This window comes from Stegodyphus dumicola, chromosome 11, assembly GCF_044657685.1.
Source record: "Stegodyphus dumicola isolate Sdum_Otavi_A_Nest chromosome 11, ASM4465768v1".
In the NCBI taxonomy this organism is placed as follows: domain Eukaryota; kingdom Metazoa; phylum Arthropoda; class Arachnida; order Araneae; family Eresidae; genus Stegodyphus; species Stegodyphus dumicola.
In genome coordinates, this window is record NC_140778.1 from 126,073,730 (window position 1) to 126,100,615 (window position 26,886).

Sequence of the window (26,886 nt, forward strand, 5' to 3'; positions counted from 1 at the left end):
AGAGATGGTACTAAAATTCCTCAGCTGAAAAGTAGTTAACAATGTTGCTTAGTAAATGTTTTGCCTAACTACTTAACAGCATTGCCCAAGCACCGTATGGATGCCATGAAAGGGGGCTTCCCTGATTTGCCCAAATGCCACTCGGGAAGTACATTTTCTTACACCAATCTGCTGATTTGCATGGCTTTTTTCACTTTTTTTACTTTGAAGTGTTTCTACTAAATATCTCTAGTAGTCCAGGACAGATGATAGTAAAACAGTTCAAGGGCAGGTTTTACTGCTTCAAATGATAGCAGAAAATGTGTTAGGAAAGAAATCAGATATTTTTGTTCCAATTATAATATTGTACTCTAATCATACCAAAGCTGAATCTTTAACATGTTTAAAAAAAAAATATGTTTTTCCCCAACATTTATCCTCTGTAAAGTGCTCTTTCCAGTTAAAAATTATCTTAAATTAATGAATGCAATATTTGAAACAGTTTTAACTGCTGATTTGAATTTGTGCAATATATTTTAACATAAAATTATTTATAAAAAGTATGCTTATTTTTGGTCACAATATGGCAAAAATTAAAAGCTGTAAATGGTTAAAGAGTAATTTTTATTTATTTAAAGAAATGTTCAGCTAAAAAACTAATTAGAAATATTTCAGTTCCATATTTTGTTTCCCAGTATCATCAAAAAGTTTATTACAGCAGATAAATGTATTTTAGAGTTGCACTGACGTCATAATTCAATTTTTAAACCAGACAAATTTTAAATAGGGATTAGAAGGTTTCCTTCAGTTTATTTTTATGCAACTATAACACAATGAGTGCCGTTCACATGTGAAATAGCAAATTTTCTACAAGTTTCTAAAGTTCTTTGAATTGCATTATTTATTTTTATTATTTTGGAGTTTCATAATCTGCAGTAAGTCCACTAACTATCAATGATAACATATCAACATTTTTTTAATTTATTCTACCTCTATTATGTTTCATACAAGTTAAAATGTTCATAACAATTCATTAGCCTAAAAAAATAAATAAAACATATTTATATTAAAAATTTAAATGAAACAATATGCACCTTCAAAATTATCTTGAATATCCCTAGCAAGTTCCATAGGCAAAACAGAGTTTACAATATGAGTTACAACAACCAAGTCTAATTCACAAAGTGTCAGGAACACATGAAGCATTTTGACTCTTAACGTTCTTCTTGGTTCCTTATTTCAAAAAGAAAAAAAGTAAAAAATTAGAATACCACAACTAGTTCATTTTAGTACATATGATTAAATACTATGAATGGAACTATGCAATGATTTTATCTGATAAACTTCATTTTTTTTTTAAGTTAAAATTTTAGCCAGAAAAATAGTTAAAGAAATGTATGTAACAACATAATCACCACCAAGATTTTAAAAGATAAGTTTATTGAAACTGTTACTAAATATTTCAAATATGTCATTCCTATAAAGTGAAGTGTAGACAAATTCTAGGAAATCTTTATTTAGAAGCACCACACAGCATCTGATATTAAAGCAAAAAATAAATTTATACAAAATACCACATATTAAACATAATCCAAGCAACATGATTCCATAAATTTATTTTGAACAGCAAGCATAATAAGGAATAGCAACATCTGCACAATAATATTAGAGGTAATTTGTATATTTTTTATTATACTTTATGTTTTTAAACAGAAACAACATTACTAAAAGAGGTTACAGAAGTTATTAAAAATTTAACTTATCTTTATTTTTAAGCATATTTCCTAGACTTGTAAATCTTTTATGAGTACTTTTTTCTATTTGTTGATAAATATCTATCATTCATCAATGTAAAAGACTTGTATCACTTTTAAAAAATTTTGTTAACTCCTCATCTCATGAAAATTAGGCAGGTATAGAAAAAACATATGGAGGGTAGCTGATACACAAAAATTACTAAAGGGGTCTCCACTTAATGTGCTTCTTTATATCAATCATATCCCCCCCCCCAATGACAGGCACTTGCCTATAACGGCATTGGCCACTACAAAGGCCAGAAGTGGTGGCCATTTTGTTATGGAGGCACCTAATAGGTGGCCACCGTTACCTCCTATGAGAGGACAGACAATTTTACATCCATGCCTTCTCAAGAATTTGAACCCGGGCCCTCCGTTATCACAGTCAGGCTTCCCAAACCACTACATCGTCTGGGGGGGAAATCAATCATATTATAATGTTTAAAAAAATTTACAACACACATGGGGAAAATAGTGGAAATACCCTTGACATCAGCATAATGTAGCATTAGACGCTGAACACAGGAGAAAAATAACCATTTTAAAAGCAAAAATATATAAATAAATCCTGGCATGTTAAGAAAAGTGCAAAGTTTAAACAAAGCCTACAAAACTCATTTATGATTAAGTGGTAATTTTTTATCATTCCCAGAATAATATGAAATACTTGTACAATGCAAAGTTTGAAATCTAGATTCGTCAAGACTTCAGCGATTCTGGATATTAGATATAGTTTAAATTTAGTAAGGTGATGAGTAGAAATTATATAATTAAAAATATGAAATAGTAATTTATGAAATAATGAGCATTTATGAACTTAAAATTTACAAATAAATAATTAGCTTAATATTAGTTTGCTTTATTAAATATTTCTTTCAGTGTAAGTTGTTTAACTCGCTTTGTTTTTTGTGCTAATACTTCCTTTGTTTTTCTAGAGGTAGACATGAATTCTTGTTTAGTTCAAAGTTCCATTGTCCAAATCCTATAATTGTCTTCTGATTATTTCCACCAAATTGTCAATAATTTTTTCATTCTCAACAATCAATCTTTCACCGGTAGTAATATTTTCTGGCTTTTGAACTATACTACAGATTTTGCCTTCTGTTAGTTGACTGATGACTAGGGCATTGTCATAGCAATGAGAAACTTTCATTATAGCATCTTCATTCATTACCACTTCTTCACAAATTCCATTAATTATGAACTTTCACTTTTTGTCTACAATATCTGAAAATCTTCAAATTTGTGGCTCTCATCACACAGCTTAACTAGCATTTGCTGCATTCTATAGGCGATGTATCATGAGATTGGTGTACAAGGACGTGTTCCACTAAATTTTTTTCTTCCTTCTCTCGCACACTGATAAAGTTAAGCATGAATTATATAAGTTTAATTATTTATTATACTTAAGACTATTTCTCATACATGCTTAAGACTTAGTAAAGTCCTGAATAAATTCCCACATATACTTAAGGCTTATCCAGGGTCAACCCTAGACATTTTGTGGCCTAGTGCAGTCTCTGTAAGGTTGAAATTCTGCTGTCAAGTGCCTTTGTAAATTTTAAAGTTTTGTTGTCCCATAATTTCGTTGCTTAGTGCTTCTCTAAATTTTCATATTTTTGCCTTCCCTGAATTCTGTTGTGCGATGCAACTGCACCAGCTCTGGTACAGGTTCTATGCTTAATAAGAAATCAGCTATCCTCAATTGAAACAACACTAAATGTTATCTTTTGGCCTATGAGTATCATATACGTTTTTTTTTTTTTTTTTTTTTTTTTTTTTTTTTTTTTGTGGAGCGAGCATATGCAAAGAAATATTGTTAAATTTCTCCTCATCAATACACTCAACACTTTAGATTAAGTCTGGAATCATCACCATGTGTAATGTCAAAAGGTCACCATCCTCTTTGTTATTCAATTATCAATATTAAACTTTAAAAAAAATCACTGCATGAGTCATCTCTCAATCTGCAGTATTGTTGATAGTCATGCGGTATGAAAGCAAAAAATTAATAAATAATCATTCACCAGGTTGGCATCAATGCAAAAGAAAAATTAAGAACTGGGACTTTCCATGCTTTATATGAAAAAAATGTCAAATGTGCAAGCATATAGCATACTTTTTCCCCCCTAAGTTACTGGTAAGTTGGAAGTCCGGATTTTAGATCATTCCAGGTGTTGGATATATGGATTTCGGACTTCGTAACTGTATAATTCTTTAATTTATTCCCAAACATCTTTTAGTCTACTAGCAAAATAAATTAAGATGCCAGTTTAAAATACAGCACTTCCTTTTCCTGAATTAGTAGGATTTATGGGATCCTGAATATCATAACATGCATTGAAATTTAGAATGACATTATTATACTACTTAAAGGTACTTACATATTACCCCATCAATTATGAAATTTGCCAACCATCAAACCATGAATGTTGATAGAGATTTACACCAAAGTTACACAAACGATTTTTGTGGAATTCTGAGCTGCATTTAAATCTGCAATTCTTATATCAAACATTTGTCAGTCTTTCTGCATAATCTGTTAAATAGCTTTTGCTGCTGTAGAATTCAAACCACTTTGTTTTTGCACTTCTTAAAAAACTTTCATTGATTTTTACTATTTTCTTATGCTATTCAATTTTACTGAAAGCTCTGTTTAGAATGCCATGTGTACAGATCTCCTGCAGATGTTTATTCCAATATATTAACGTTTTGTTGGCCATATTATACAGTTGTTTTTTCAACCTTTCAACACAGGCTAATTCTTTTGACTAGCTGTAAATGAACCAAAGTGCAGTCACAAATGTGATTCTACAACTCTGAAACTCATTTTTTCAAAATGCACTGAAAATATGCAGCAATAAAATTTATTTATATCCTTGTTCAATAAAACTAAAGGTGGCTTAATGAGAATCAATTCAAGTTCCATCAAATGAAAATACAGATGTTATAAATGTGAAGTGAAGTGACAATTACACACAACTGATGCTAAATCGTACTGCTTGGCGACAGTTGATGGCACAATGCAGAAGTAACTTTTATATGCATATTTAAATATAGATATAGTGTGACTAGCAAAGCAATCAATATATGACAGCATTAGTGAATAATCTCAAAATTAAAGAAAGAAGACTAAATATTCCTGATGAATCAAGTAGTGGGAGGCCATCTGTAGTGAATGATTCTCATCAAACAAATTGACAACAAAATCTGTCAGAACTGTCGATTCATAATCTTGGTCTTCATAATCTTTTACAACAATTTTCAGACTGTTTTGTACGAGATAAGTCATTGGAAAATTAGGCCAGCAGAAATTCTGTGCTTGGTAGCACCGAAAATTCTCACATAGATCCATAGAACCAATCGAATGGATGCTACCTTAGATCTTATTTTCTCGCCACCACATGGAGAGGGAGGAGTTTTGAAACAGAACAGTAACTGGAGATGAGATTTAGGACGTGCATGTGAATGCTGAGCCAAAACAACAATCAATGGCAGGGAGCATACTGGTTCTCCAACCCGGCTAATGAAAGCCTCTCAAACTTTGTCAGTGAGGAAGTTTATGGTCGCCGTATTTTGGGGTGCTAATGCAATCTTCCTTGTTAAATTCATGGAACATGGTATGGCAATCAATTCCGAATTGTACACACAATTCTGAAGTACACTTTGAGAAAAGTGAAAACAGGCTTCTAGAACAAATGTCATGCCTGCTGACATCTGGGGTTGTGTTTCTGCACAATAACGCTCATGCTCACAGTGCTCAGCAAACACAAGATTTTTTGTGCCAGTTCAAATGGAAAATGTTTCAGCATTTCCCTACAGCTCAGACTTGGCTCCTTCTGATTACAAATCTGTTCCCTGAAATGAAGAAGAATCTTGGTTTAGGACACATCACTTTGTTGACGATGAGGAACTTCAAACTACTGTGACAAGTCAGTTGAAGTCGCAGGCAGCTGAGTTTTATGCAGAAGGGATTGGTAAGTTAATAAAACACTATGACAAGTACTTGAATGTACATGGTTACTAGGACAATTGTACTTTTCAGATGTAAATAAAAAATTCATTGTATTATTCATTTTATTCATTTCAGATGTAAATAAAACCTTCTATGCATGTTTTTTATTTACTGCAAAATGAGGGTTAATTTCCTTATTGCCCTCATATAATAAAAATCATTAACATAATTTATATATTAATAAAAAAAATAAATAATATTGCTGCAAGGTATGGAATTTTTGATATTTTTCTGAATGATAAGTCTAGACAAGCAAAAAGAAATGAATAATTTATTAGGAAAACAGGCAAAATATGCAGTACACATGGCATAATAATGGTTGGAAATAACTCAAAGAGAATATGGATATTCAGTACTTTTTCCTTAATACACGAAATAAATTGCAAAACTCTTCAAATTACTCTCAGGTTAAACAATATATTTCACAGCTGATCTACAACTGATTTACAACTGAGCTATGCAGCTCTCTGACTCATATTTAAACTCTGCAGCAGGGACTCAAAAAGCTTTTGGAAGAAACAGTCATAGGGCTAAAGCTGTGTTTTCACGAACATTCTAGAAAATCGCCAATTTAGTGACAGTAATTATTGCCATGGCCCCCCAGGAATGAACTGTCTATATCTCGAGTTCTAACTGACCTATTTTAAAATCCCAATAACACTGCAATCAGAGTTAAAAAATCTATAATTCTATGCCACAAATAAACACTTAAAAACGAGAGGTGACAACAAATTAAATTAAATCCAAATAAACCTTAAAAATTAATATAAAATGATACAAAATACTACAACAATACAGAAGATCAAAAATACAATAAAAAGTATTAAATTAATTACAGTATGTTATGTATTGAAAATAATAAAGTTTAAACTGACATGCATTTTTACGAATATACTAAACTATTTTTAATTTTGAATAGTATATGAAATAAACTACTTGAATTTAAAAAATAAATAAACTAATTAATACTCCTAGGGAAATAATGATTAAGAAAAATAGAATTAAAAACCAAAAAGAAAAGAAAAAATGACAGCCGCTGCATTTATCATTTACAGATCTTAGCTAGAAATAAATACATTATGGTTTTTTAGAGAAGATTTTATATACCATTTGATAATAAGTGACTAGCAGATTAACCATCTCGTAATCATCACGTTGAACTATTACTCGAGTCACTCGAGGATTGGCATCTAACTATAACAAAAATATCATATTTAGTAACAGGACTATAAAGCTGAACAATACTAGAAAGTACAGAAAAAAATTTTCCTTTTTAAGAGAATTTTACTTACTGCTTCTGTATAATAACAATCTCAAAAACCAGAAAATTTAATGTTAACACAACATACTTATAATAAAATGCCTGGCAGATTTTTTTATATACAAAAATACTAAACTACTTCAAATGTCTGCACTTCCTGTAAGTGAAAGAACAAGACAAAAATAAAAATACTCATTAATTTGAAGTACCTATGGGTAAAAAAAATTAAAAGTATTGAATTAATTTTACATCCTAATTCATTACAAATTTTACACATTCTTACACTACTACAAATACATCAACAGTTATCTCTCTGTATTAAATACCTACAAAACTTACATATACCATAAAGGAAGAAGACTTTTGCAAAGAATCAATTAAATTTTACACAGTTTAATAAGAAAACTACTACCCTTTGATGTAAACCACATCTCTTTCAAGTTATATAACCAAGTAACCTTTTGCCCACAACCTTAAAATTAGCAGGAATCATGATTCTCTCACAAAAATGCCTTTTTTGAGTTTATGAATTAAAATACAATATTTGCCTATTATAAGATAATCATGCGATTTTAAGTATCTCACATGAAAAATAATATCTTGTTGCAGATTTTACCCTGACATGTTTTTTATTATAATAGCAGCAACTGGAAATTTAGTTTAAAAAAGACTGTACTCTTTAAAATGATAAAACACTTAACAAGGGTGAGGTATTATAGGAAGATGACTAAAGTGAAGAATTTCTTGTGAACAACTGATGAATCTTATTTACAGGATACAAATTAGAGATTATTTATAAGGAATGTCCATGAAAAAAAACCATGTAGCCACTCCATTACATCTTCATGAATGAAATCTGGGATACTATTACCACTATCAAAGGTACATTCAATCTATCAATCATAAACTATCAACTGCTTAACTATTGCTTTAAGAAATGAATGTAAGTAAATGAAACCAAAGGGTTTAGTAATGTTCCTTGGGATTTCTATATTATTTTGAAAAATAAGCTGTCTAATAATAATTTGCCATAAATATTTAAATAAATGCAGTTATTGTCCTTCACTGCTGTTAAAAAACTAGAATGATAACATTTCAAGCAAGCGTTTGATAATTATGGATCACACAGTTAAGTAAGCTTAGAATTCCCCATCCTTATTTCCTAATTGACATCATACAGTAGATGAATTCATTTTTGGTGTTGATTTCTGTGGGTCCTTGCAGGCATTATCCCACCATTTTTGTGGTATGCAACTACAGAAAACAAATAACATACATGAAATTTTGTTTTTTGTTGAAGAAAACTGTAATTTGAACCACTGTTGTGCTTCACCAAGACTTTAAAAATGATGCTTTGGGTAAATCACAAGTGTACAAATGGTTTTCCAGATTTAAAAATAGCACATGCAAACAAAGACTGTTGTGATTTAGAATTCATTTGACAGAGAGAAAGGGAGAAAAACCTTAAGACACTACATTACATTGCTATTGAAGAATAATCAGTGACTATTCACCAGATTTCTAAAGAAACTGTCTGCCAGTTGAGCAAAAACAGCACAGCACTTGTATCTCATTCATGCAACTCACAAACCTTTGTACTCAATGTAGTTTTCTTTTATTTCCACAGATTTAAAAAAAAAAAAAAAAAAAAAAAAACTGAAAAAGCAATTAAATGTCATGGATGAGGTGGGAAAAACACTGCTTACCTGCATATTCTACGTTAAGAGTTCCAGAAATATTCCCAGGCTTTCAGCAGTGAGTAAAAATGCTGAAAGCTGGTGAAAACCACTTTGAAGTGGAATAAAATAAAGAACTGAAAATTATAATATCTTTAAAATGATTATGGTTATTTTCAGGTACCCTTTTGTATTGTGATAATTTATTTCAAATTCAAATGAATGTTTAGAACTTTTTTTTTTTTATTTTTACATAGGTTATAAATGAAAAATACCTAGTTCACAAAAGTAAGAAGCAAAGTATTATAACTTAATAAAATAAATGATATCTAAAATATCTTACTAATATATTATTCAGATCTACAAGTAAACTGCTAATATGATCTTCATCTTCATGCACTGGCCAGTTCCTTTGCTGCTCATCATTTTTGCAGTACCACAGTTGCTTAAATATGTCTAAAAGTTTTCTTTCATCTTCAGAACAAATGTTTCTGGAATCTTCCTATACATGATAAATTGGAATCGCTAAAGAATACAAAAATATAAAACAAATACATTCTTTAAAAAATATTTTCCAAACAGTTTTGGAAAATAAAAAACTAGAGACTAATTAAAAAAAATACAAGCTTAAATATTTTAACTCATTGGAAAAAATATTATAAATTTATATAAAATATTTTCACATATAAATGAGTCTACCTACTTTTTAACTACTTGGTTGATATTTAAAATAAGAAGAACTTTTATAGAAATGTTTTGGACTTATTAAAAAAATAAGAAAAGCATTTTTGCAGCAACATAAAAATTTAAAAGACAGTAGAATAGTTTACTTTCATTTTTATAAACCACCAATTTTAGAACTACATTTTTTCATAAACTATCTTGCTAATTCTCAGAGTTTATGCTTTTTTGATGCCACTACTATTTACACACTTTTGATTTTATAAATATTTTTTTGTAAAATCAAAAGTCCACTGTGTCAAATATTTTCCATCTCTGTAAACCTGCATACACTAGAAAAAAATAAAAAAAAGATATACTATGGGAGCATGCGATTCCACTTCTGAAAGTAAGATAAAAAATGGCAAAGTCATGAGAAAGAAATTATTTCCTAAAAATATGTCAATTTATTTTCAATAATTAGTCCCATTCTCTGAGACAAATCAACCAATAAATTACATCAATCTTCTTAATATATGTTTATATAAATATTGATGCCACTTCATCTATCTGAAACTTCTATATGGAATACAACTACAGGAATCACAGCTGTGTAGATATGTCTTAAATAAAAAGTATATTTCCAGTGCATGAACATCTCTTCCAGTCTAGATTTACATGAGCTCAAATGGCCAAGTGAACATGCAGACCATGCCAGCAGACAAACACTGGGTTGCATTAACACTAAGTCTTAAATAGCCATTAAGTTCTAAGTATTATCAAACACTCAAACTAGCAAAACTTTGAAAATTTACAGGCTACCCCACAGTAGACCACAGAATGATTGCTCTAAGTAGACTTAACCCCTCCTAAATTCCCAGAGAATTCTGAATTCCAATATACATTATTTATTGATAAATTCTAAATACCTACTTTTTAAATTTCAGCAGTTATTTGAAGTGAAGATAATACCATCTGCACAACAAAATATTAGCTTCAAATATTACCCAAAAAACAAAACATCCAATATTCTTTCAAATTTGTCCACCAAAAGTAATATTACTCCATAAAACCTAAGCAGCTGACATATGAGAATACTTCATCCAGCTCAAAAAAAATATTATGCATTCTATGCTAATTAGTCTATTATCCTTGGTTCAGCATGAAACTTAGAACTTTCAACTCTTGCAGTATAACCATTTATCTCCAGTTGTGTCATAATGATAAAGTTCATTATAAATTCTGCTTATAGCTCTTGTGACAGTCATCCCATGGTATGAATGCTATCTTTTATATCACAGGAAGTAAAAATGAACCGAGATGGTGGTATACATAATCCTCGATACAAGTGGGTACTAAACTTAATCACAAATCAAATGTTATAACATCACATTTGTGAAAAATTAGTGTGAATCATATATGATGTTCTCATATACATGGTTAAGATTAATGAACACCATTTCTTCTTTAGATATATCCAAGCGCATTCAACTTTCATCACTGAATATTATAGTATAACATTCTCTTTACCAGTGACATACCAAACATACCATTCCTATAATGTTAACAGCAGTAATCTTGCTAATGGCACACATGATCTAAATATTATTTCCAAGAGGTGATTCTTCCATCTTAGATCTACTGCAAGTCTAAGTTGCACTGCATGACCATTCTTTTAGCTAAAGTAATTCTTTTCAGATAATAATCCACATGTTCGTGTGGCCACCACATTCAGTATTGACAAAGTCTTCTGGTTCGTGTACCTAATATCCACTGTTGAGAACACTCATAAATTTACATATTGCCCATCTCATCCACTGGAGAATCAGCAAAAGGCTATGTTGCTTCTCTATGATCTTTTTCATATCCCATTAGATAGATTAAATTTGCATAATATGGACCTCTGATATAAATTTCTTTACGAAAATCTTCAAATAATAAACAGTTAATAAAATTTAACCTTTCTTTCTAATCTTTAACAACCATAAGTGATCCAACATGCGCTATAGTCTGTGTTTTCTCCTTTTTTGCAAATATGTCTCAAGATGTTTGAAACTTTTATTATAATTTCTGCTACTATTCCTTATTACCACAGTAAATTCGTGCATACAGAGACATTTTTTTTCCTTAATAATATTTTTTTATTTTAGCCATTTATGTTATGGCCAAGATAGAAGGCAAAAGTGATCAGGTTTTAAAAAATATACGTTTTGGATGGATAAAAATACAGAGGGAAAATTCATTGCTTTTTGTTATAACAATTTAATACAACTGAGTTTATTTTTCACTTCACTCATATTAAAGTTCCTTTATCAGAAGTTCCAACAATAATTTGTTTATTTGATGTAAGCATACATATTCAAGCTTTATGAAAAATTAAAGACTCTGCTAAATATTCAGTGTCTGAAGGTAGATATGATTATGGTTTTTTACAATCCTGAAGATACATGCAAATTCAAAACAAACTGACCATAAAAAAAAATGACCATCATGGACATGAAGTCTTTTAAGAATAATCCATGAATGTATTAAGTACATAGTCAATAGATAGTTATATAATTTAAATTTAAAAAGCTAAAAAAACTCTCAATTCATAAATAGTACTGCATTTTGCTCTCTACCTTCACTGAACACTAGTCAAATTTCTGTTTCACATTTCTACTTTAGTATTAATTCTTTATGGTTGATAACATAAACCATACTTTTTAACCATGCTTGGAATAGCAAATTTCCATAAGCTACAAAGGACACCTAACAAAAATCCTTTGAAAGACAGCAAAGCATAATATCAGTCATCAGAATACAAAATTTGTGTATATTATAAATCCAACTGATATGTATGATTTGTGTATATTATAAATCCAACTTGCTGTCAATTATGAAATTTTGTACTCATAAAACAATTAAATATTCTCAAAACCAACTTTAATTTAATGAATACAAAGTTAAATGAGAACATATGCAAAGTTTCGAAAATCATCTTACTATTATATACAGTAATACTATCATACAGCAGCTTGAAAATCTCATAAATAACAAAAAGACTCAATTTAAGTATTTTCTGTCAGCTTTTATTTTTGAGTGTGTTGCACAGCATTTAAAATTCTAATTCTTCTTCTGTAACTTCTAAAAAAAAATGACTGAAGGCCAATTGCAAATTTAGAATGGAAAAAAAAAATAAAAGAAACTTTCCTGCAAAATATACTAGTACTGATCAGCTACACTAGGTATATCAGGCCACAAATCTGGAAATCTATGACTGGAAACATAATATCCTCAGTTATAAACATAAGCTATTATTACAAAAGAATAATTTCATTTTTTCAGTCTGCTTATAGTTATTACTAAAAATAATGATAAATATAAAATTATTAGGATAATTACTTGTGTAAATTCAGATTTTTTCAAACTATCTTTCATTTGACACCATAAATGACATAGCTGAGGTACAGCATCAATAAAAGTATTAAGAACGACACCAACAGCTGCTTTGGAATTTTCATGACTCAAATTTGTTTTGTGCCTAACATTCTCAATTAAAGTAGGTATTAGCCAATCAGGCACATTGATATCAGACACACTATCAGTTTGAGTGCTACACTGAGTGGTATTTACAATTGTTGCATTAGCTTTTGCTGCTTCATATTCACAATTTTTAGATTCTTGATTTTCCACTTTTCTGCCTTCTGTAGAATTAACATTATCTGTACATAAAACTGGACTAGAAGCCTCTACAGTGATGTCTTGAGTTGAACTAGAGTTAGAAATGCTATGATTTCTAAGTTCTTCTCTTTGAATTTCACCTATAAAAGTAAGTATACTTAGAATCACTAAGAAATAAATAAACTTAGATTAACACATAAAAATAATAAATGTTTTAAAAGTACAGTTTACGATAAAGGCTAAATAAATAAAACCTTTATAGAATTCAAAACACAAAAGACAAAAGCAATAGATTTTTAATTAATATGAAATAAAAACTGGTTTTAAATAACAATTAGATTGACGAAGTTTCATCTGTCTAATTATTATTTTAGAACCAGTTTTCATTTCTTATTAATAGACTACACTTGGTAATTACCTACAAGTATAACAGTGACCAGAAAATTGTGAAGTTTTGTGGTGGACTTAATGAAGGGATGAGAATGTGTTTCAGACAAAAAAAAGTTACAAATAGTGTCAATAGAGGGCATTTTACTTTGAAAATCTATAATAAAAATGTAAATCTCTGCTGACATCATGCAGCAGCTGTTATAAAACCTAGAAACATTTGCAGAGACTTTGTATTCTATGTGCTCGTTGTTCACAATGATGATAAGGTTAGGAGATCGAGCTTTGATAGCAATATTGTTTTACCAAAACAGCAAGCACTTTCGTAATGTGTGGCCTACCTCAATCCGTATGATTTTTGGCTTTGGGGCATTTGACACATCTGGTAAGTAGTGACAATCTAAGAACTTTCCCTGATCTTAAAGCCAGTATTTCATGCAGCTCTACAGCTCTACTTAACGAGATGGCTCCTGACCTAAAGTATTTCATGCAATGTGCTGAACGTCTCCCAACACACGCTTTGGTCAACTGTGGAACATGCCATCTTGCGATTTCAGATGGAAGTTGAAAATGATTGCCATCATGTGGAACATGTTTTTTTGTAACAAAATTTGTAAAATTTCAAAACTATTGTAAAGGTGTGGCTAAATGTATAATTTATTAATATGATGCTGTCCGGTGACATTATTTGAAACTAATACTTTTTTCACTGAAAGAAACTTCATCCATTCTCATCACTTCATTAAACCTGCCACAAAATTTCACAATTTTCTGATCACTGGTTTCGCTTGTAGGCAGCTTTGAAATAGGATTCTTCAATTATAGCCACATGAACAAAATTTTAATACTTTTGCATTAAGAATCATACCTTTTTCATCACAAGTCAAAGGATCTTCACTGGGCTCATAGGGAGAACCAAAAAGTTTAGCTCGTTTACGTGCCAGTTCTCTGTAAAAACACACTTTTATAAATAAATATGCACACAACACAAACTGCTGTTATTTAATGTTATATAATTCTGAATATCACCAAACAGTTAAATTTCATTTCAATTTCCTCATACAAAATAGAATTTTCTCTGGTTGCAAGGCATTAAATGGTTCTTTCTGACTCCCCTCTGGAAAAAGTCGCCAACAAGCTGGCAACTTTGTAGATTGGCAAAAATCATTTGTTATGCTATTTTTACAGCTCATTGTTCTATTCATGAACAATAAAATAAGCATTTCATAAGAAATCAAAAATTTTACAAGAAAAACAAAACTCCATGTGACAAATATTTACATTTTTATAACCAATGAATTAATTCTCAATTAATTGACAGTTAAATATAAAGCATGTAAATCCAATGCACCTGTCAATTCGTTATTATTACATGTGAATTTTAAACTAGGCTAAAAACATGACAATTCTACCACATGTTGAAATAGGGGTATAGATAATCTAAGATTATCCATTAAATTGTTGAGTAAAATATTTTTAGATATACAGTATGAATCTAGTAATTCATTTGAGAACATATCTAAAAAATATTAAACTTTTAACTAAAAACGTTTTTGAGGAAATTTGCTTGCTATGAAGGTTGTTTCAAAAATTTAGATATAGTGATCATTGCTCAGGATTTAAATCATTACTAAATGTGGTGTGGAGTTCCTTTTCAAATGGCAGCCTTCAAACTCATGAAACCATTTCCAAAGATACATTAGCTTTCCAAACATAGGCTGCAGCTTATTTTCAAAAAGCCAAATTAAAGCAGTGAATTCAACAGCTTTCACTTTTGGATCAATATTAAATTTCCATCCTTTTAACTCTTGAATTTGACTTATTTAACCACAACAAAAGCAGTAAATTACAGTTAAGTACATGGGGCTATATGCCTAGTCGAGGACTTTCTACAGAAAACTGGCTCATATTCATATGGGAAAAACTACGAAAACTCCTATGCAGCCCGACTATTTACTGAGATTTGAACCTAGGTTGAACTACCTAGTGGGCTCTTTACTTCTGTAGAATCTGGGCTGTGTAAAGTAAGGTCCAGAAACTGCTCACTAATTTTCTGGGAGTCTTTCTGTTAGCTGTAGTATCACATGTCTAAGAATATTAAAATTAACTTCAAAATCAGAAACTTGGTTTTTCGGGAGAATGGGAATGAGGTTTGATCATTGCAATTTCCAGTTTCATCAATTATGCGAAAACAGGTGACACCTTCCTATGGTTCACTAGTTGGTTGATGAGAAAAATTTTTACATTTTAAATAAAAAATTTTAAATCTCTTTTCCATTTAATTCTCTTTGCTCAACAATACATCATTTTAAATATGATTTCTTAAAAATGGTAGAACTCTATTCTATGGCCAGATGCATATGCTTTCTACTACTATATCCATGTATCTGTCTTAGAGTGATTTCTATTTTAGTGTGCATGACAAGAAGCCAAGATTCTGCAGCCTGTAATTGAATGTATCTATATCAAACAGCATTTTCAAGTACGATGATGTATGCATATCAAAGTATCATTAGGCATTCTTCGTAAACTGTTTAAGTGATGCCTTATCTTTAATGCTCTTCTCATCATTTGAGAAAAATAGGATAAGACTATTATTGAATGAATCCTTTATAGTGCCCTCATAATGCATATAAACCAAAAGTACTGCTCAGTGAAACATAGTCCACATTAAACCAAAAGAGAATTCAAGCACTCAAACTGAATTTTAAAAAATGAGTTTTTTTTTTTTGTTTATAAGATTTCACTTGGTGCTAAGCATAAAAACTGGCACAAATGTAACTAAATGGTGGCAACCCTAAAGATATTTAAAACTTCATGAAAAGAATAACTACTTTATTTATTATGAATACAATATACATTATATTTTATGAATATATATAATCTTTAGCATATGCAATGCCAAGACTGTGTGTTATGCTGCATTTGTGCAAAGACTGCTATGTACAGATTTCACACATTTTTTAATGATTTTGCAAAGATTTATATAAAAACCTTAGAACCTTAGAAATTTATTTTCTAATATCTGATAGCCCTTTTGTTGAACTATCACATTACATCTTGTTTTCCAAGGTAAAAGTCCTTTTCTTAAAACATCAAGGTTGATTTTATTCCACTCCCCCTTCATAATCTTCCAGAGTCCATTCAATGCTTTCGGATGCCGCTTATAAAGAGCTTGTCTTAGAAGTCCAAATGCACAGTAATCCATAGGAGAAACATCAGGGACTTGAGTGGGATACATTAGAGGAAATAGCTTCAATTCCAGTTTCATTTCTCTCTCTCTCTCTCTTTTTTTTTTTTTTTTTTTTTTTTTTTTATCAAAAAACAGAGCAGTAGATGAAGACACTTGGAGCATTATCCTGATGGAAATTAACACAGTGAAGATTGCTTGGATAAAGGGATTAAATTTCATTAAAAATAAATGTTAACACATATTTTTGATAGTAATCCAAATTAATTTTCAGATTTTTTCTACTTTCCTTATTTTAAGTTTTCCGTTATAAGAGAATTCAGTAATAACCATAAAACCTTTAGAAAAAATTTCCTTGTTTTCTCTGAACCAACATATTAAGTCTTTTTCTCCACTTTTTCGGTAGTAAATCAATCTTTTTCTATTGCATTCAGTTAAGTATATCCAAGCCTCATCAATTACAACTACAATATTTCATCATCTGCCAAATAATTTCCATACAGCAATCTGCACATAGTCTTACACTGAGAAACATGTTTCGACGCTGAGCATCCTTTTTTTTTTTTTTTTTTTTTTTTTTTTTATTTATTTATTTATTTATTATTATTATTATTAGCTTTAAATTAAATTTTATAATTTTGTTCACAGTTCCTAATGAGATATTTAAAGATTTTGCAATAGCTCTTTGGGAGGCTGGATTTTCCTTTAAAACAAGAGATGCGACTTCAGATTTAATACGAGCTGTACCTACCTTTATTGGGTATGCATTTTTTGCCTTCTTCCGAATCAGATATAAACTTTTTGCGTTCTTTCCTTTCATATTAATTGCGTCACTTATTTTATATGTAGAAATATTAAAACCATCCTTTTCACACCTTTTTTAATAATTAAATAAGAGTATTTCTCTTCGGAAGCACAAAAATATAGCCTTTGATCGACTGTTTAATTTTCAGTGCCATTTTAAAGAAAAGAATATTTTTAATACTGCAGATGATTATTAAATCTTATTCCAATTTGATGCCAGTCATGTTTGTATTTTAAAATTAACATTTAAATTCGTGGAGAAAATCGAAATCATTACAAAAATGTGTGAATACCCTCTGTATATGGGAAGAACAACAGTTCCATTCTACCCTTGTACACACAAAGGTTTTTAGCTAAAAAAATATCAGAGAATTGCGTAGCTTTGGCACAGTGCACATTAAACATTATACAGTCAAAAGTCTTTAATCCGGACTCGTTGGGACTTCGGCGATTCCGGATTATCGGTTTTTCTGGATTATAGATCATCAGTTTAAATCTGGTAAGATGATATGCAGAAATTATAAAATTAAAAATATGAAGCAGTAATTTATGAAATAAAGAGCAATTATGATCTAAAGGGTATCAAAATTTACACAAAAAAAAAGCTTAATATTTATTTGTTTACTTTATTAAACATTTCTTTCAACGCGTGCATGCGTAAAGCATACATTATGCATAGTTGAAATTAGAAAATTGAAACCAGAAAACTATTTGATGTGTATTCGTGATATTTATAATGATGAGGAATTTGATTTAAATCATATCAAAGACGGAGTATATCGAGATGAAATACTACATTTAGTAAGGAATTATAAGCCGAATAAAATAAAAACATCTGCCCTGAAGATAAGGATAGTGCTGACAGATCAACTTCCAGTTCATTGCTCGCCGCATGCGTCAACGCATGCAGAAAGTTTGTAGCTTTGAGGTCCAGATTATAGATAATTCCGGATTATGGGTGTCCGGATTAACGACTATTGACTGCACTCGGATAAATCTGTCATTCTTTCCCTAGTTGTGTTTTTAACTTTATATTCCTAGTTTTATTATTAATAGATTATTATTATTACAATTCAAATATAACATAATGGAGACTCGAATCATCAAGGCCTCATTTCACAAACAAATTGGTTTATGAACAAATTACCTGAACAGAAAATGCTTTGGAAGACAAACAATGTCTAAAGTTATAAACACTCGTCAGTAATACAATATTTTCAAAGGTGCTTTGAAGCAAACATATGCCCCATAATTAATGCTCAGAACTTCAAGAACAATAAAAACATCTGAAGATAAGGATAGTGCTGACAGATCGACTTCCAGTTCATTTGCACACCGCGTTGTACGACTATTTTTGTGGAAAGTTCCAGATCGTTGATGTGTTTCTTTTGATAAAATACATTTTATTAACCTATCATCAAAGCTGTGTGCATTCAATCTACTGTGAAGACATACACATACAACAATATTATCATTGCATGGCTATTCATGACCCATAATAAATAGACTAACAGATTTTGGCCTTTGGACACATATCTGGCAACTGGTGGCCTACAAAAAGTGCCAAAATATTTAACACAAAAAATGATGGCCTCATTACATACTGATCTCACTGTAAATTCAGCTACTAGAGATATACAGTTTTCATTAATTGAAATAAATTTTTAGAGCTTATTTTGCAAACTACGTGTCAAGTTTCATCTCATTATAAGCATTTTTTATGGTGTGGCACTTTCTCTGCAAGGCACTATATGATAATTCATAAAAAATAAGAAGCTTTTATCTAATTAATTAATAAAAATATTTACTTCCTTTTACGTAAAAAAAAACTTTAAAATTTAGTTCTTTACTTTGCAATAATTGTCAGAATTACCAAGCTAATAATAACAAAACTGATTTATCATACTTTCAAAAATAGCTGTTAGATCTAGCACATTTCTAATCACATGATCTACATATAATATAAATTCTATACCAATAGCTTCAGAAAAGAACTTTTGAAGCAATATCTTAGGTAGAAAAGCAAACTATTTGGAAGTACGAAGGAAACAAGAATTAGCATAATATTCATAATTATTCAAGACTACTTTAGAAGTTTTAGTTATAGAACCTTCTTCTTCAGCTGCAGAAATGCAAATTACAAAACAGAACACTGTGCTCAGGCAGCAATAAGGAGAAGAAGGAAGTCAAGCCATTGGTGCCATCTATTGATTAAAAATGAAAATAACTATGAGATAACTTCCTTAAAAACTGTGGGTAAAAATCGATTGTAAGTGGGATCATTAACTAAAACTGAAAGATTTTTATGATTATGAAACACTTCTAGAAAATCTAATTCCTCAACAGAAGATTTTATACATATATATATATATATATATCGCCTTTCCATTTTGTACACCTTAATGTGCCAATATATACGGACGTGTCGGGAAATTGCAACAGAGAATTGAGACTAAAGTTTTTTAGACATAGTTTTTTTAATTCATTGAAAATTTGTCGCGCAAAGTTTCAATTGTCTGTTTCAGCAAAACGCGTAATGGAGTTAGCTTGGTTCGAAGTTCATTTTAAAAATTTCCCTTGAAAAACCAAAATGAACTTCAAATTGGGCTAATTAACCATTTTCCGCTTCTTAATTTTAATATATTTTTCATATTTTACCTTGATCAATTGATTAATATTTTACTATGTTTTATAATCTACCTTTTTGATTAGCATATAGCCACTATCTTTATTCTACTTCATTCAATTGATTTGTTTTTCTACTGTGTTAAAATTTCCTAATTCGTTTAGCATTTAGCTTTTTTATTAATTTAACTTGTAAATATTCAATTTTTTTTTTCTCCTCTTTCACACTTTTCATAGTAACCAAATTTTTTCTCCTCTTTCATACTTTTCATAGTAACTAAATATGCTTATGTTGGAGTTTTTTCGGAGCCACAGTTTTTGGTAACTTTTTGGCGTGCTTACTAAAATTTATCTTCTAATTTCCTTAATTTTGCAGCACAATGCGCAAAATTTTGACCTAAATTGGTCTTTTTTCGTTTGTTCTTACAACCTTACTTATAATAATATATACTATATATATATATATATATGTTTTAGGCTGCAGAAAAAGGAAAAATGCAAATTTCTGACTAACAGAGGAATGTGTTTCTTTCTTCCTAAAATTCACTGTATTTCTTCACATGAAATTTTAAGAATCTGTTAGTTTGATTAATGTAAATTAAACCAAAATAGGAACGAATCCTGCATATACCTCAAGAGTTCATATCTGGAACAGGTCTTTTAAGTAATGAACTGAGAATTCTATTAATTGAAAAAAAAATTAATTGAAAGTTGAATTTCTATAAAATACATGCAAGTCTATAGTTATAGAAAGGAAGGGATGATAACAGGATTCCTAAAATCAGAGAGTACTTTCAGATGTGTTAAGATGAGAATTTTTTATTTGCTCAGTCAATAATGTTATCTTGTAGTGTTCTTCACCCCTTTTCTCTAATAAAATGTTGAGGAACTAGTGAACTACAAAGTGACTTATCGCAGAGTTCAAAAAAATTAAGACATAGTCTTAAGGGTTAAAATACCCTTTTATTCACTCAAATAAGAATAACAGTTGGACCCTTCTCAGGCTTACAAGAAAGCCCCTACTCCTGCTTTAACTCAGAATAAGAAATAAGAACTAAACTAAACTAAACAAGACTTAGTTGAACCTAGACAAAATTACCTAACATATAAATACACAATTCAATTTTAACAGAAGATTCCTACAAGTGCCCTATTTTCATTGATAAACTTCATTAGAGCAATAATATATGATTTTAAAACTTTACAATTAATGGCACTTATATTAAAATCAGTAATGTCAAAAATCTGTCTAATAGGGGCTGTTAAACTACAGTCAACCACAAAATGCCTAGCATCACCATCAATCTGACAACTATTACATAGTTTATTTTCCTGCACATTAAATCGGTTGAAATGGAACAGAAACCTACCATGTCCAATTAAAATCTGATTAACATCAATATTGTTCAAACATTTTATTTTATTCATGATTTTAATTAGATCCATAAATCCTTCTATTTTTTAGGTGAAGAGAACCACTGTACTTTCCATTTGTTAATGTAGAATTCTTCGATTCTTCGAATACAATATTATCTGTGGTTTTAGATATCTGTCATGTTCTATGTTGTAAATTTGTATTTATTTTTTGGGGGGGTTGTAATTTTGTGTTATATGTGCTTACTTATTTTTAATTTAGTATTTTTGTTTGTTGTTTGAGTGTGGCTGTGTTACTGGCTGCCCTTATTTGTGGAGATACGGGGGCCCTTCTTTTGAGCTATGGGGACACTCATGTCCAGGTGGGCTGAAAGGAGCCTCCAATTCTTACAATTACCTAACATAGTTAGCCCTTAAATTAAACTAGCTGGCAAATAATCAATAGACACATAATAATAAGGCTGAGCACAACAGCTTCTAGAGTGACTTAGCCAGATGGCAAACATGCATCACTAAGATACTCCTTCTAACTTAATTGCATTCAACACAGTTCTAAAAACTCATTCTGGTAGGAAGTTGTAAGTGGAAACAAGAATTGAAGGAAAAGGGTTCCAAAATTAAAATAACTGTTATAATATTAAAATTACCTTACAATCTGAAAAGCCTAACATTGCCATTATTAAATGTAATTAAGAAAGTTTAAGTAACAACATTTTCCTCTTACAAAACATTCACTACACAATATTACACTACACATTATTACACAGATTCGAATTTAAATACTTTCAGATTAGCCACATCCTCATGAAAGGTTGCCAGCACACTAGCAACTCTGTGATTTGACAAAAAGCATTTATTTAATTAATTTTATAGCTGACAGGTATTGTTCTGCTCATAAATAATAATAAAAAGAAACATTTTATTAGAAACAACAACTTACATGAGAAAAAGAAATGTCTATGCAGCTAATATTTTAATTTTTATATCTAATGAATATTGTTCAGAGAAAGGACACTTAAATGTTGAAAACAGGGATGCAGATAATCAGAAATTATTAAAATTTACTTAATAATTATCATAGAATATATTTTGCAGGTAAAATACAAACTTGATCACTTTTCTTGCTAACTGAGAATTAGTAGTTACAGACTCAGTGTGCAACTTTGCTAAAGCACTTTCAATGATCCATATTAATTCCATACTTGGAATCTGAAATGATAATTTTTATTAATTTACACAAATATGTAAAAATTATATTTGCCATTACATCAATTAACATAATAGAATGTTAATTTCTCTAGTAAAAGACTGTCAATACATACAAATGTTGTATTATTGAGCACAAACTGTGTATACAAACTTTGAATTACTTCTGTAAGCATCATAGTTTACGTTGTAGAACCCGAGAAGTTTTACGTTTGTTTTCTTAAATAATCATAAAAAAAATACATACCAATTTACTTCATCATATTGAAAAATTCAATTAATCAATCTTACAGCTTCTTCTTAATAGTTTTTATTTATAACTATCTGATTGACGATGTAAATTTATTTTTCTGATGATCCACTCTTACATTAGTATTACCAGAGCACTATTCTCTTAACTTGTTTCATTAAATTCAGAATGAAATCTGAGCTGTTGACACTAAATGACATACTATTAGTAAAATCAAGCATTTTTCTTTTTATTTCACACATAAATACAATTTAGAATAAAATTCACATACATGTATACTATAATTGTTGCATTTGTATCAACTAAATTTTTCCAATTAATTCAAAACTAAATTTTTAGCATTATATGAAAACAACTCTACACTGAGATTATTCATAAAGAACTTCTCAACGCAACTACTTATCAATCAGCCAACCTTACAGAAACATCTATAATAAACAGGATTAAAACTTTTCATAAGAAACTCAATATTACTTTCAATGCAAACTACAACAGATTTACTAATCTTTATACGATTCCCAAATTCCATAAAACACCATTAAAATTTAGATTTATAGCTAATGGAACTAATAATTACAAGAAAAATATAGACTATTATTTTTCAATTCAACTTAATAAAATCTGTAAATTTATTTTCAATGATTGTAACACTAATCATAACTATTGCTGGATCATTCATAATAACACTCCTGTCATTAATACCATTCTTACTATTAACATCCAAAACATTAACTGCTATGATTTTGAAAACTTATATACCTCACTTCCTCTAGAAGAAATCTATACCAGTCTACTTGATCTACCAAAACTTTTCCCTAATATACTCAATATCATGACTCTTGACAAATGGAAAACCTACCTAAAATGCACACTTTTTCATAACTACATCAAGTTTCAAAATCAACTTTTTAAACAAGTCAGAGGATTGCCAATGGGCTTACATTCCAGCACCTCGATCTGTAATATCTTTTTATTTGTCAAAGAATTTAACTTCCAAAAAAATCTACAACCACAAGAGTTAAATTACTACAAACACACCTACAGATTTATTGATGACCTTATTACAATTAATAATTTTGGTAAAATTGAAAACTCCGACATTTATCCGAATTGTCTTAAACTTAATAAAACTAATAATTCACAAAATAGCATAGACTTTCTAGATCTTCAAATCATTAACTACAAAAAAAGTTTACTTTTTGACAAAACAAGAAACTTCAATTTCAATACTAACAAATTAATAAATTGGAACTCCAACATATCCAAAAAAGTAATTAACAATACTATAATTAATCAAATACAACGAATTAAAACTATATGCACAGATACAATAGATTTACAACGCGAAATTTTGATCCTTATCAAAATTCTCAAAAATAATCTAATTCCCTTTCAATTTATCAACCATTGCCTTAAAAGAGCAGGCGTTAAATACTCACTCTAAATCATTTAACTGATAGGGATATGATAATTTATTCCTAAACCTGAGAAGGCGGTATAAGTTGGATGACTGTCAGTTGAAAGATTTGTATATAGTGTAATTACTCAATTGTATATATTGTAAAAAGCTAATTGTCTTCAGACATATACTGTTACTAAAAAAATGGGCCTATTTCCTGCCTTTAGACTGTCTACTAGCTCTTGGACAACGAAAATGCCTTTTTCCTTTCTTAAATTCTTAATCATTGCGACACGACAATTAGCCAGAAATTAATTAATTTCCATTCACTAGTATTTTTAAAAAAATCTTAACAGACGGTCTCTCTCAGAGAAGAACTCCACAAAATACATCCCTCAAGAATTCCAAGTCCCACCCACTACCATAAATTTCTTCACCCAAGTCTTACCGACTGATATAATTCAAAGCCCCTACTGCCGCTAAGAATTTTCGGACACCCTACACTTCTGAGTCAGACACGAAGAGAACACATTGCCAACTCCCCCACTAGAAAGAATGTAAGTTACTTAATACCTTTCTGGCCTTTATATCTTCATGTACATTCACTGATCTTATTTATATTATTTTTTATTTTATTTTTATATTATTTTTATATTATTTTTATGTTCTCTTTGTTTTGTTTTTACAAAGTTTGCATTATTTATCTTTTTTATAATCTTCTATGTTTATTTCAACTTTACTTTGATTTCGATTTCATAATGACAATTTCCAATGTTTAATTTCTACAAATAATATAGTACTCAAATACATAAAGATGATAGTGTCGGGGACGATTACTCGAGTTTTACAGGATTTCTCTACAGTAATTGATTTTTACTCCAAATTGAATTGACTAAAATGCTTCATGAGAATAAGTTCTTTGAGTAACAACTATTCGCGGAAATATTTGGCCTGACTAGAATTGCCGGTTTGGCTTTAACTTATAACTCGAGTAAAGACGAAACACTTTCATATTTACGTATTTTTATCAATTATTGATCATTGAATGGGAGTTGGTTTGTTCCCCTTGAAAAGTCAACTAATTTCCGATCAATGACAATAATTACATGTTTTAATTTTTACTTTTGCAATTGTAATATTATTCTTCATGATGATTTAACTCCAGTCCCCGTTAAAACATTATTAACATTTTGCTTTCAAATTACTTCAAAACATCTTTCAAAATATAACTTACCAGTATGGATGCACACTTTTAAAATAATTCTACTTTAATTAAACTTAGGAGATAATATAATCAATTAATCAATACTGTTTAGGAAATAAATTATTATTAACTAACTTTGCAGCAATTGCGCAAGTAATAATAACTTGTATTCGCACTAAATGGATTTAAGTTCATACAACATTATATATATACAAATATAATCTGTAATTATTTCAGGATTATGTGATAGTTTCAACAGCTTTGCAAAGTATTTTTGTTTAGATACAAAAATGACATTTATAGCTTATAAAAAAAAATCAAAGCTTATAAAAAGTGGGAGGGAAAAACCTCTCAGTTCAGTTGTTTAGAAAATTGTTGTTGTTTACTGCAGCGAATTCATGGTGGAATCGGATTAGCTTTCTCTATTTTTAATTAATTATGTTGAACATTTTAGTAGTTTAAAAGGTAACTACTGTGAGATATTGCAATACTGTAAGACTATCTGAGGAAATTTAAGCATTTTGTTTTTCCATTTGTTGTGATAAAAAAATTTATTTTATTCACTTTTCATCGGACTTGTGCCTTTAATTTATTATGAACCCGTACACATGCAACCCTTTTTGGAGTCAGAAGTGGGATTTGAATGCCAATCACAAGAGCGATGGAAGATCAATTAAGAAAATTCATGGCAGCCTTTGCTGCATTTAAAGAAGAGATGAAAGATTCTGTTAAAGAAATGAAAGCGGGACAGGAATCCGTTAATGAAAAGATGAAAGCCGCTCATTAAAGATAGAAGCTGGTCAAGAATCAGTTAGAGATGAAGGTTGTTAAAATAGAAATGAAAGTTGTTAGAGATGAAAGCAGGTCAAAAGGAAATGAAAAGAGAGATTACCTGTATAATAGAAAACAAATTTCAGGTTATGGAAGGCAGAATTGACGCTGTTGAAAATAAAGTTGGACACATCGAAAAAAAAGAGTTTCTTCTGTAAAAAAAAATAAATAAAAGAAAGAGTTTCTGCTGTGGAGTAATGAATCGAAGGAAGAGTTTCTGCTGTCCAACAACAAATTAATGACAGGGTTTCTGAAGCCGTCGCTAAAGAAGTTGACGCCTTAAAGAAGTGCAGAGCGACAACAGGAAGCAATTCAGATGCCTTTAAATTTTTACCTATGCCTGCTCGTCCCTCTCTGAAGTTATCTACATATGATGAGAAGACCTCTTGGCAAGTGTATAAGACACAATTTTCTAAAATGGCGGAAGCAAATGGATGGGATTCCCAAGTTAAGGCCTGTCATTTCACTGTTTCTTCAAGAGCAGACGCTGCAGATGTTCTACAAATTGTTCCAGAAAATCAGAGACTAGACTTCGAAGCTCTATCAGACTTCAGTTAAAATCCTGT

The 26,886-nt window shown here is 30.0% G+C and overlaps 1 protein-coding gene across 1 annotated transcript in view; it reads right to left on the reverse strand.

The window, feature by feature from the left end:
- The window catches only part of LOC118183663 (NCK-interacting protein with SH3 domain), an 82,506-nt gene that overhangs the window by 41,892 nt on the left and 13,728 nt on the right, over positions 1 to 26,886 (reverse strand). Inside the window, exons 2-7 of the mRNA XM_035353261.2 lie at positions 22,539 to 22,639; positions 14,306 to 14,385; positions 12,772 to 13,190; positions 9,071 to 9,229; positions 6,898 to 6,984; positions 1,074 to 1,212 (exon numbers count right to left, since the gene is read on the reverse strand). Coding sequence (XP_035209152.1) covers positions 1,074 to 1,212; positions 6,898 to 6,984; positions 9,071 to 9,229; positions 12,772 to 13,190; positions 14,306 to 14,385; positions 22,539 to 22,639 — 985 coding nt within the window. The remainder of the gene's footprint in view (positions 1 to 1,073; positions 1,213 to 6,897; positions 6,985 to 9,070; positions 9,230 to 12,771; positions 13,191 to 14,305; positions 14,386 to 22,538; positions 22,640 to 26,886) is intronic.